The sequence below is a fragment of the Nannobrachium achirus genome (genome assembly GCF_963921795.1).
Source record: "Nannobrachium achirus genome assembly, chromosome: 7".
Lineage (NCBI taxonomy): Eukaryota > Metazoa > Chordata > Actinopteri > Myctophiformes > Myctophidae > Nannobrachium > Nannobrachium achirus.
The window spans coordinates 57,603,590-57,615,606 of NC_137816.1; the positions used below are offsets into that span (position 1 = coordinate 57,603,590).

General features: G+C 42.8%; 1 protein-coding gene across 2 annotated transcripts in view; it reads right to left on the reverse strand.

Moving 5' to 3' along the window:
* The window catches only part of madd (MAP-kinase activating death domain), a 110,808-nt gene that overhangs the window by 25,068 nt on the left and 73,723 nt on the right, over positions 1-12,017 (reverse strand). For both annotated transcript variants that reach the window (XM_080729874.1, XM_080729873.1), the window contains exons 20-21: positions 3,774-3,877; positions 3,145-3,228 (exon numbers count right to left, since the gene is read on the reverse strand). In XM_080729874.1, the coding sequence (XP_080586000.1) occupies positions 3,145-3,228; positions 3,774-3,877 (188 nt within the window). The remainder of the gene's footprint in view (positions 1-3,144; positions 3,229-3,773; positions 3,878-12,017) is intronic.

Consider the following 12,017-nt stretch of genomic DNA (forward strand, 5'->3'; position numbering starts at 1 on the left):
AATCTTTTCCAGAATATTTAACCCGATTTCCAGGACTATATAACAATAATTCAGCTCAATAACGAATGCCCTATGACAGGTAGTGTATGCCAGTGGTTCTCAACCTTTTCAGGCTGTGACCCCCCAAAATAATCATGTTTGAAGAGAGTTGAGGAATTCTGTATAACACGGTTTTATAGTGAAAATAGCCGATCTACATGCTCACAACGCCTCGCGTTGCGAGGCGTTGTGAGCATGTAGATCTGCTATTTTCACAATTTCTGCCTCTAATATTTGACAATTTGGCCAATGTTTAATTTGTCATTTCAGAGGTATTAACAAAATAACGAAAGACAATGCATAGTTATTTTTTCCAGGACCTTCCAGGACCCTTGATCAATTCCAAAACTTTTCCAGTACTGGAAAAATATTTCAAAATATTTCCAGGAATTTCATGACCGTGGGAACCCTGTACCTTTCTTCCACTGACAAAGAAATACAAAAATAATACAAACTAAGCCACAATGACACTTTTTTTTTAACAAATTTGTCAACAAATTAAAAAAAAGTAGACTAAAATGTTAGGGAGGGACTAGTGGAGAAGAGATCCAGTATAACTAAAAGACAAGTCATTTTCACGTCTGGTTGCGCTCAGGTGTTGCGCTCTGAAAATAGCAGAACTACAGGCATGCAGCCAATTGTAAAATCCTGACATTTCTGGACATAATCACAAGCAAAATGCAGGATAACTACAGTACGTACAATAGCGACAACAAGGCATTGTGTCTGTGTTGGCCGTGCCCTACCACTGTGGTAACTATAGGTCTACAGTAGTCCTACCACTGTGACAACTATAGGTCTACAGTGGTCCTACCACTGTGATAACTAGGTCTACAGTAGTCCTACCACTGTGATAACTAGGTCTACAGTAGTCCTACCACTGTGATAACTATAGGTCTACTGTAGTCCTACCACTGTGATAACTAGGTCTACAGTAGTCCTACCACTGTGATAACTATGTCTACAGTAGTCCTACCACTGTGACAACTAGGTCTACAGTAGTCCTACCACTGTGATAACTCTATGTCTACAGTAGTCCTACCACTGTGACAACTATATGTCTACAGTAGTCCTACCACTGTGACAACAAGGTCTACAGTAGTCCTACCACTGTGATAACTATAGGTCTACTGTAGTCCTACCACTGTGATAACTAGGTCTACTGTAGTCCTACCACTGTGATAACTATGTCTACAGTAGTCCTACCACTGTGACAACAAGGTATACAGTAGTCCTACCACTGTGATAACTATAGGTCTACTGTAGTCCTACCACTGTGATAACTATAGGTCTACTGTAGTCCTACCACTGTGATAACTATAGGTCTACAGTAGTCCTACCACTGTGATAACTATAGGTCTACTGTAGTCCTACCACTGTGACAACTATGTCTACAGTAGTCCTACCACTGTGACAACTAGGTCTACAGTAGTCCTACCACTGTGACAACAAGGTCTACAGTAGTCCTACCACTGTGATAACTATAGGTCTACTGTAGTCCTACCACTGTGATAACTAGGTCTACAGTAGTCCTACCACTGTGATAACTATAGGTCTACTGTAGTCCTACCACTGTGATAACTATAGGTCTACTGTAGTCCTACCACTGTGATAACTATAGGTCTACTGTAGTCCTACCACTGTGATAACTAGGTCTACTGTAGTCCTACCACTGTGATAACTATAGGTCTACTGTAGTCCTACCACTGTGATAACTATAGGTCTACTGTAGTCCTACCACTGTGATAACTAGGTCTACAGTAGTCCTACCACTGTGATAACTATAGGTCTACTGTAGTCCTACCACTGTGATAACTATAGGTCTACTGTAGTCCTACCACTGTGATAACTATAGGTCTACAGTAGTCCTACCACTGTGACAACTATAGGTCTACAGTAGTCCTACCACTGTGATAACTAGGTCTACAGTAGTCCTACCACTGTGACAACTAGGTCTACAGTAGTCCTACCACTGTGACAACAGGGTCTACAGTAGTCCTACCACTGTGATAACTATAGGTCTACTGTAGTCCTACCACTGTGATAACTAGGTCTACTGTAGTCCTACCACTGTGATAACTATAGGTCTACTGTAGTCCTACCACTGTGATAACTAGGTCTACTGTAGTCCTACCACTGTGATAACTATAGGTCTACAGTAGTCCTACCACTGTGATAACTATAGGTCTACAGTAGTCCTACCACTGTGATAACTATAAGTCTACAGTAGTCCTACCACTGTGACAACTAGGTCTACAGTAGTCCTACCACTGTGATAACTATAGGTCTACAGTAGTCCTACCACTGTGACAACTAGGTCTACAGTAGTCCTACCACTGTGATAACTATAGGTCTACAGTAGTCCTACCACTGTGATAACTATAGGTCTACAGTAGTCCTACCACTGTGACAACTAGGTCTACAGTAGTCCTACCACTGTGACAACTAGGTCTACAGTAGTCCTACCACTGTGACAACTAGGTCTACAGTAGTCCTACCACTGTGATAACTAGGTCTACTGTAGTCCTACCACTGTGACTGTGATAACTAGGTCTACAGTAGTCCTACCACTGTGATAACTAGGTCTACAGTAGTCCTACCACTGTGACAACAAGGTCTACAGTAGTCCTACCACTGTGACAACTAGGGCTACAGTAGTCCTACCACTGTGACAACTAGGTCTACTGTAGTCCTACCACTGTGATAACCATAGGTCTACAGTAGTCCTACCACTGTGATAACTATATGTCTACAGTAGTACTACCACTGTGACAACTAGGGCTACAGTAGTCCTACCACTGTGACAACAAGGTCTACAGTAGTCCTACCACTGTGACAACTATAGGTCTACAGTAGTCCTACCACTGTGATAACTATAGGTCTACAGTAGTCCTACCACTGTGACAACTAGGTCTACAGTAGTCCTACCACTGTGATAACTAAGTCTACAGTAGTCCTACCACTGTGATAACTATAGGTCTACAGTAGTCCTACCACTGTGATAACTAGCTCTACAGTAGTCCTACCACTGTGATAACTAGGTCTACAGTAGTCCTACCACTGTGATAACTAAATGCACAGTAGTCTGTGTTGGTCGTGCCCTACCACTGTGCTGGCCTCTGAGTCTTGGCTGGTACTCCTGGTCAGGGCAGGTGGTTCGAGGCCTGTCACCGACTCTGTGTCACTCTTCTGCACAAAACCAAAGAGAGAAGACACAGTATTTTTTTTTTTACTTACTAAGCATTCATCAGCAAACCCTTTTTAGGGGGCATTCACACCACAATGTTTTACTGCGATTAAAAGAGAGTCTGGAGCGTATTGTCGGAAAGTGCACTTCGTTTGGGCTGGCATGAAGCCTCAAAACTCTGTTCTCGCCTCGCTTGCAAGCGCACTAGAGTTCGGTTCACTGTTGGAGTGAATGCAACCTGCATCAAATGCAGGAAACGAACCAAAACATGTGGCATTGTGGGATGAAGAATTTGTAAACCCAGGGGGATATTCTGTTCGTTCCAACACAGAATATGTGTTATTTATCAAATCAATAGTTGCAGACCTACAGCATTTGCGACTTGAATTCACTTTACTGCACTTCAAATGAACTAAAATCTTTATTTCCAGCATCTGAACATTCACTGCTCACTGCCGTTTTCTACTTGTTCCAAAACCTCACGGCAGGCAGGCAGGCAGGCGGCTGCTCATTGATGGAAATCTGTAACGAGGGAAGGAGACCCCACCTGTGATCCGGAGGTGACACTGAGGCCACTGTCTGCGCTCATCTGTGACTTCTTCTCGTCCGTGTCGGCGAGCTCCGGACGTGGCTGCTTGGCCCCGTCCGACCCTGTCGGGGACACGTGAGACCGTCAGTACAGCCGGCCGCGAGGCGCGCTCACCTTTCACCGCTTACCTTTACCGTCACATGACTTTGAGAAGCCACAGCGCTGCGAACCGCCACGCTCTTCATCTTAAGAACCAGAGGTCCTGTCAAAATACTGTAGTGAGCCAACAGTCAATGGCGGTAACACCGTTCGTGCTTTGTCGCGCGAACAGCGCCGCGCGGTGACAATAGCCGAGCTGCAAGCTCGCAACACGTTGAACCCGTGACGAGTTTTGAGTTGTATTGTAGCTCGGCTATTTCTGGCACGCAGCGCTGTCATGTGACAGAACATAAATTAGGCATTGCTCTACCATTAAAAAGGACCACTTCACCTATTTTCAACATATCTTCATATTATATGCAATTGGTCCAATAATGGTCATTATGAGATGGGACCTTTTCTGTGTCTCAGAGGAGGACTGTGGACAGTTCAGAAACCAATGACATCGGCAGTGGTAGACAGGACAACCTTGTGTTCACAGCCCACCAATGACTAAGTAGACACAAACGGTGCCATCTTGTAATAAACATCGGTTAGGAGGATTATGGAGGATATGAAGATACGTTTGAAAATGTGTCAATGGTAGGGCTGTTAACATTCATCAGAAATGTTAATTGGCCCGAATATCGAATATATTCAAATATTCTTATTATACATTTTTCCCCTATAGAAAATGACTTATTGTAAAAACAGGATACCAGTGGAAGAGGGACAGCGTGCGCGCTGCTCGGATCCAATAAAAATATATATTTTGTTTTGCCGTCAAATAAACATATAATTAAAAGGAAAAAAAAGAAACATCTAATACTGAAAATCAAATCATTTTTATATTCGAATAACCAGTATATACTGTATATATATTATTTTCCCCCATATTCGAGGAACATTCTAAATTCGAATATTAATTTACAAAAAGAAAAAAAAAAAACTACTGTACCCTTTTACTGTACAAATGAAAAGAAAATATATTTGCCATGTTCTTAAACGTCTACATGTAATGCATACACTGCACTGTATGTAATCGATCGGGTACATTATATCTAAATAAACCACCAGACTGCGACAGAGAGGCAAGCATAGAGTGCAACACAATCAGGGGTAAAGAATTACGCATGTACAGTAAACAAAGCTGCAAGAGAGAGAGCGAAAAAACTAAAACAAAGAAATCAGATTCAAACATTGCAACATGTGGCCCAAGTTACACAGAAAGACAGACACAGGCAGTTAGGCATGCAGACAAACTCATGAACAGTAAACTAAATTATAAGGAGACCATAATCTAATGCATTCTTTACGTCTTGACACTTTTATTTTAACGCTGCATTGTGCGATATTTCTGGCCTGGCGATAATATATGTACTAGTAGCAGTAGTGGTCCAGGGCCTCTGGCTGATGACAGAAAGCCAGCTGGTGCTAAAAGCTTCACCTTTCTTTTGCATTGATGGCGCCGGCCACTCAGGTAATGTTGGCTGCAAATTAGGGATGGTACGATATGAAAATTGTCAATGTCAAGATAATCGTGGCAAAAATAATTGCGATTAACGATATTCAAAAGTAAGATATCGCGATAATGAAAATTATACTTTAAACTTCAAATGCCACTTTAGTTAACCACTTGAACCCGCAGCATCCCTGTTCTGGTGGAGGACGTTCGCCAAAAAATACGCCAAAAAATTGCTGATATATATATACATTTCTTTATCACAACGATAATAATGATTATTGTCCCATCCCATACCGCATATACACAATTCTCCTGCCTGTCACTGGAGGCAGCCATGTTCTAGTCAGTCCTTCCTGATCATTTTATCCTTCCCAATCCCACCTTCAGAACGACAACCACCCATATTCCCCCATGACAACAACATCCCAAGACACTCCTCATAAAAGGTGGGTCGGGTCTGCATATAACAGGTTTAAAGTTTAATGCTGCAATTCTCCTTTCTTTGTGAATAACAAGTTATTTGAACCAATCTGTTCGTTAAGAGTATGTTTGTTAACAGCTGTGGCGGTTGCAGTCGGTCCACCTACTCGTGTACATCCTGTGGTCGGACCACTACTGGTTGATAAGAGGTGTGGTAGGGAGCACTAAAGTTCAATATACCCTCTTTCTCCAACAGGCTTTCTTCTCAGCAGAACTAGTGCGCTGCCTTTGGATAGTACAACAATTATATATATAATATAATATATATATATATATATATATATATATATAGATAGTTTGGGTAACTCAGTTAGATTGGGGTAGGAGCGCTTGTTTTGTAGTTCACCACACCCCCCTACCACCACCTGATCAATTCACTTTGATTGTCACTTATCAACACACCTGTGTAATTCTGCGTAATCACCACAAGATGGGACAACACAGCCCTTCACTGTGTAGTCGGTGACGTCACTCGTCTGCGACCCCTCTTTGTTTACCTACCAGCCTAGCTCAACTGTGTTTAGCTACCCTAACCCTAACCTTAACCTCAGTAAAACTATGCCCAACCCTAACCTCCGTGGGGTGAGGTGCTATCCTGCCGACGCTCCGTTGTTGGCACATCAAAGCGTGTGTGGATCAAAGCCACCGCTTGCTCCGCCCCGCACAACGAGTGCTCCTGGTCTCAATCTAACTGAATCTCAAACTAACTGTGTATCATAACTAAGCATTTCTGCAAAGAATCCTTGATGTTCTCTCTAATTGCAGGACAAAACGTATTTACCTAGCGAACTAACAAGGCATATTAGTGAAAATAGCCAATCTACAAGCTCGCAACGCAATGCAATGTGAGCTTGTTGGATCAGCCATTTTCGCTGTGCAACACCGGCGCATGACAACGTATAAAATAGGGCTTAAGTTGTTAAATACTTAGCGTTTGCTTCATATAAAAATAGTGGTGCGTCTTGAAAAAGGAAGAGAGAAGGGGGGCGGACAGGTCAAAAGCTGGCATTTAAGCAGAACCCCAATCTTTTTTCTTTCTTTTTTTTGGGAGTGTGAGAAGTATCTTACTCTGTTTTTCCAAAGCTTTTTGCTTATCCTGGTGCTTGCTCCACAATTCTACCCAAGATGCATTGCAAGCAAAGGAGAGAAAGACAGAGAGAGAGTCAGAGAGCTGGTTGAGTAGGCATGTATGGTTGGATGAGCATTAAAAACACAAAACAGAAAACAAAATCAAGTCAGTTTGAAGAATTCAATCGTTTTGGTTAAAGTAGCGTCTAGAGTGTTCACAATCCAAAGCTCTGGAGACGACCGTGCACCTGGAGAACCAGGCTCCACAGGGTTTTGGGAGCAGTGTACATTTTTTCAGCATTTTTTTTATTTAGTCCCAGTCTTTTGAATAACACACCATTTAGTCCTGTCTTAGTCTTCTGACATTGTTTTAGTCTAGTCTAGTCTTAGTCGACTAAATATCAAAATATTTTAGTCTTAGTCTTTTGGGATTAGTCTTACGTCTTTTAGTCTTCGTCTTTTGGGCTAAATATTAGGGGTGTAACGATATAGTAACTGCATTGAAATATTGTTTTTAATTTAAAAAATCAAAGTAAATCGAAATGAAAACAGCTAAAATCGAATCGTATCGTTTGACTTTGTATCGAATCGAATCGGCAGTGCAAAGAATCGATTGTATCGATACTACCTACTTGTGCATTATATTTAGCATTTTTAAGAAGAAAAAATGAAAAGTAGGGGTTTAATTACTTTTCCTTTCCATATAGCTACACTGGTCTATCGATAAATGTTTGTAGTGTCTATGTTCATGTCAAGGTGCAGGTTTGTCCATATGTGTTCACTTCAAATATAATATAATTTACCAGATAATCGCTGTGTTTATTTATTTATATCCATAATAATACATTTCCCTTAAAAACCTGCACTATCCACACTTTTCACACAGATTTAATTTCTTTGCTAAATAGTTACTATATCGATTTTAAATCATTGAATCGAATTGTATCGTATCGCCATGAATGAACCAATATCGTCCATTATCGTATCGTCAACCATGTATTGTGATATGTATCGAATCGCTATTACAATGTATCGTTACACCCCTACTAAATATAACCACATAACTCTGAACAAGTCATTGTCTTCTACTGCCTGTTACTTGGTCAAACTACATACAAGATGCATTTGGCTTTAATTTCATTGCAGTTACATACCAGTGTTAATTTTTACAGCCATTTAGTCTTAGTTTTTGAATACCACAAATAATAGTCTTAGCCTTCTGAAATAGTTTTAGTCTAGTCTAGTCTTAGTCGACAAAATGAACACTGTTTGGGAGTCCTGAAGCTTGGCTGCTCTCCAGAAGCAGGGTGTCTGTGAGAGGTGCTACGCCTACGGTATCTTCTAAGAAATAAAACAGGAGCGTGAGATGGAGGGTGAGTGGACTGACCTACGAGCCAGCTGGGGGGGGTGGAATGAAGCGGTTGCAAAAGCAGCGGGGGGTGCAATTGTCACGTAACACATTCCGTAGAATTGAAGGTGCATCTTCTAAAATAAACGGGCAGGGGTGGGCGGGGGGTGCTGGGGTTGGGGGTAAGTAGGTAGGTAGGTAGGCAGGTGGGGTATTCTTGAGGGTGTTTGACCGAGCCTTTCCCTTGGTATACAGACCCAAACTACATAGAAAAAGAGCGGATACAACGTATCTTTGACAGCCAACGTGAGGTAGGAGTAAATTTGTCTCTTCTTCTTTGAATTGGGACTGTTTACCGGGGAGTGATGCCTCCACCCTCCATGCTGAGAGCTAAGGGAGCTGCTTGCTTCTACAACAGCGCACCTTGCAGAAAAAACGAAAAAAAAAAAAAAACCTGCAGTACGAGGGCCCAGACCACTATCGATGTTTGGTTTATCGATTGCACAAACCTCCTGGCGTCCCACGTCCAGTACTGCAGATTTAAGGTGTTGAAAAGACGAACCAAACAAGCCAAACACATGCACAGTCCAAGGTGCCGGAGGCAAACAGGGGAATCGATGCGGGACATTCAGGGAACACAAACTCACAACCTAGGGCCGCAGGTCAAGGGCAATATTCCACACACTTTTACACTGCGTCTACCGGCTAAAATAACACACAAAGATTGTTTGTGATTTTCTTTTTTGACTGGAAAACCTTCGATCGAAATGGATATAGCACAGAAATGTGTCGTGGTAGCAGGTTAACATTAAAGATGCTGTAAGCGATATTGTTTATGGTAAAAACTAAAACTAAAACATTTTGTTAAAACCACACCCAGTGTGAACTGAGCGGTGCCTTTGTCCATTCATTTCAAGGCTGCTCAACAGCACCGCTCTGTGGCTGTTGCTGTTGTTGCCGTGCTGGTATAGACAAACTCAATGTGCTAATATAGACAAACACACACAGTCAAATGTTGAAGCGGCATGTACCGCCCAAAAGGTTAGAGCTTTCGACTGTAATCACTTGCTATAGTGTTTTGCTCAGTAACATGGGTCTCCCCTACTCTCTCCAACCCTGAACCCCTGATAAGAATTTATTGGCAGTGGCTCAGGAGGTAGAGTGGCCACTTGGGTACCAGAAGGTTCCCAGTTCGATCCCGGCCTCGCCTCCAGAGTTGGTGTCAACGTGTCCTTGAGAAAGACACTGCTCCCGATGAACAGGTTTGATGCCTTGCATCTGCGCCATCACTTCCATTGTCACTTGTTTATCTTGCGTCCTGTACTTAGGGCTGTCACGATATGACATTTTACATGACGATTAATTGTCACTCAAATAATTGGCGATTAACGATTTAATTGTGTTTTTGTCGTTGATAATTACATTTCTGTTTGGCTTTTAGGCTTTGAAGTTGTACATGGTAGATATGACACATAACCTAAATATACAAAGAAATTACTGACATATTTGACAACTTACTAAAATAACTTTGATAGTGGAAATAGCCGATCTACAAGCTCACAACGCGTCGCTATTTCCACTATTTCGGACATTTTTCAAGATTCACGATTATGACGATTATGACAAAATAATTGCGATAATGTCAAATAATCACGATTAGACGATTATGTAATAATTGTGACAGCCCTACCTGTACTGTATGAGTTCTCTCACCTGATTGGATTGCTGTTTACTAAAGAGCTGAGGGACGAGGAGACCCCTGATACTGAACAAACTCTCCGCTATTGAGTCTGTAGCAATGATTGCTATCAGGATATAGAGCTATGTCCACACTTACAGCACAGTTAACTTCACCATACTACCAGTGCCAAGACAGTTAAGTAACATTGAAGGGACATTGTCGGTATTCACATGTCAAAGTGGATGGAATATTAGGAGGCCTGCAAGAGTGCTTTGTAAGAATATAGGGAGGTAATGGTTCCCCTGCGTGGTGTGAGAAACGGATGGGAGTTTAGATCAGTGGTTCTCAGACATTTCCATGTCAAGGACCTACAAATTGATTAAGTATTTGGCCGTGGACCCCCCCATCTGAAAAGATGTTATTACCAGGGACCTCCGAAAAAAGTAGCCGATCTACCAACAGATCGGCTATTTTCATATAGCCCAAAAGATGAAATAGGTCATTTTTTTAACTGTTCCTCATTTTGCTGGGGGACCCCCTGGAACCCTCTCAAGGATCACTGGGATGGGGGGGTCCCCACTATGAGAACCAGTGGTTCAGGTTGATGAGCTTGTTAAGGGGGGTGGTGGGAGGGAGGGGATCAGGGTGGGGCGGGGGTGTCTGACAGCTCGCAACATGCAACCGAGGGGGGGATCCCGAGGGCGATGGTACACACCAATGGAGGCGATAAAGTTCTCCTCGTTCAGGCTGCGCGTGTCAAAGTGGTGGTGGGACCCTCTGCCGGGCGTGTGGTGGTGGTGGGCCGTGGGGACCTGCAGGCGCGGGACGTTCAGGAGGCCTTGGGGGTGGGGGGGTCCCCCCCTCCCGCTGTCCATGCGACCGGACGACGGGCTCTCTTTGCTGCCCGGGCTCCCGGCGCCGTCCGAGGGGCTTCGCTTGTTTTTGACGGGGTCTACCGTTAACCACGGAGGGGGGCATCGGTAGGAGGAAAGGTCAGAGAGGTCAGAGAGAGTCCATCACGTCGGTTAGAGGAAGAGAAAAGCAGCAGCAGACAGTACAGCAGCAGTGGGAGTTGATTGATATTGATTGATTGCAGTGTTTTGTTTTGTTTTTATTTAATTTAAAGGAGCTATAGTCAACTTTTTCTTGAAAAACGGATGCTAAAATAAAAATAGTCGGGGGTTCCAGGGATATTTTGGTTCAGATTCTCGCAAATTCGCCAAATTTGGCACAGATGTTGTCCATAACATACTTAATCATTTTTAAGATGGGTGCCAAGATGGGCACCCCATGGTACTGCCGTATTGCGCAATCCAATTGGGCTCCCATTGACTTTCTATACAGGAGGAAAATACCCAGAAAAATATTTTTTTTTTCTGGGTATTTAAGGAGGATCTGAGGGTTCTAACTAGGGGTTTGTCATGATGCTGAATCCATTGCAGGCATTTGTTTTGCACAAAAAACATTCCGTGGGCTAGAAATGGTCTCAGAAAACAATACACGTATGGGTGAGTATTCATGTTAGTCGGAGGCCTTAGGGTTTTTTTTTTCTCGTGCTAATCAGTCTAAAAGTTCAAAATTTTGCACAGATGTAGCTCAGGGCATGCTCTAATGATTTAGCTAGGGTGCCCGAGTCTGCGACATTCGGGGTCGCCACAGCGGCCAAATCAAGTTGGGCTCCCATCAACTTTAGTGATGAAAAGTGATGAGTCATCACTTTTCAGAGTTTTTAGGGTGCTGTGGCGACCCCGAATGTCGCACACTCGGGCACCCTAGCTAAAGGCCTCCGACTAACATGAATACTCACCCATACGTGTATTGTTTTCTGAGACCATTTCTAGCCCACGGAATGTTTTTTGTGCAAAACAAATGCCTGCAATGGATTCAGCATCATGACAAACCCCTAGTTAGACCCCTCAGATCCTCCTTAAATACCCAGAAAAAAAATCTTTTTCTGGGTATTTTCCTCCTGTATAGAAAGTCAATGGGAGCCCAATTGGATTGCGCAATAGGTATATAAATAACGATAAAATAATCATTTTGGCCATTGTCGGGCCGACACTTTGTTTACATTCTAGTCTA